General features: G+C 42.2%; 1 protein-coding gene across 1 annotated transcript in view; it reads left to right on the top strand.

Moving 5' to 3' along the window:
• Window positions 1-406: 406 nt before the first annotated feature.
• Window positions 407-1186, top strand: part of RAB31 (RAB31, member RAS oncogene family) — a 45824-nt gene continuing 45044 nt past the window's right edge. The window contains exons 1-2 of the mRNA XM_017729434.1: window positions 407-476; window positions 999-1006. Of these exons, the coding sequence (XP_017584923.1) occupies window positions 407-476; window positions 999-1006 (78 nt within the window). The remainder of the gene's footprint in view (window positions 477-998; window positions 1007-1186) is intronic.

The following is a 1186-nucleotide window of genomic DNA, read 5'->3' on the forward strand; positions in this document are numbered from 1 at the left end:
ATTGCAATGCTACCTGCATTTGATCATCTGAGTAATGATTAAAATGTTAAAGGCAGTCATAGAGGACTAAAGCAGGCTAGAAATTGCAAAGCTTTAATTTATTTTTCAGCTTGTTGCTTTTTTACCTCCACTGGAATTTAAAAGACAGCCGTAATCCGTACTCAGCCTCACCATGTCACATGCCTTTGGGTTAAGAGCTGGCAACCCTGAAAGCATTCAAGATGCAGGTTGGATATCTCAGTGCTGCATGCCAGACCTTTCCCGAGGAGTGACATTCCTCCTAGACACCAGGCTTGACCAGAGCTGTGCTTACATTACTGCTAAAGCCCAGCTATACTTTACAGTGCAGGCCTTGCAATTTGTTTGATGATAGCTAATGAAATGCAAACCATTTAGCAGTTTCGAGATGCGATTACACTGCTGTGAATTTTCAGATTCCATCAAAGTCCTGCTGAGGGTAATGGGAATGGGCCAGGGTGATTCAACCGTAAATCAAAAACAAAAGCGTGGCCAGTTCTGACAGTGGAAAGAAGAGCTGTTTAAATGTGCAGAAGGTGATCTGCCAAGTCAAAACCAGCTGCACTTTACAGAGCTACTGGAATGAATGGTCTCTCTGCATTTGTATTTTTTTTGTGACTCATTGATTATTTTTCTTCCCCTAAAGTTTAAACTCCGTCTTTCTACCTCAGGTTTGCCTGGCCAGTTGCAAAGGTTTTCAGTGCCTTTTTTTGGTATATAAAATATCAAATGCACTGATAATAAAGGACAGTTTTCTCCTTTTTCATAATTTCATACCAAGTCAAGTGTTTTCAACTGTACATCTTTAATTCTTCAACAGTGAAAGCTCTGCTCTGAGCAAGACAAGGACCTCTCCTTCCTCTCTGCACTAGCACTGGCAGGAATCAAATGAGTAGAACAAAAAGTGGAATTTAACTTGGGAAATCTTGAGCATAAACTGGCTCCTCTGTTATTTCTCAGTTAGGAATGAATCAGCCAAGAGTGTCTGGTGGTGTGAATATGTAACAGGGAGCCAGGAATTGTTGCTTCTCTTAACAACGAGGAGCAGCCAGCATCCTCTCTGAGCAGATCATCTTCCAGGATAGTGGGACAGCTTTTTGACTGCACCCCGATGTTCTGTATGTTTCATCAAGGGTGGTTGGTAGGTCAGCTTTTGGGGAGCCTGACA

The sequence above is a fragment of the Corvus brachyrhynchos genome, unplaced genomic scaffold (genome assembly GCF_000691975.1).
Source record: "Corvus brachyrhynchos isolate BGI_N302 unplaced genomic scaffold, ASM69197v1 scaffold331, whole genome shotgun sequence".
Taxonomy (NCBI): domain Eukaryota; kingdom Metazoa; phylum Chordata; class Aves; order Passeriformes; family Corvidae; genus Corvus; species Corvus brachyrhynchos.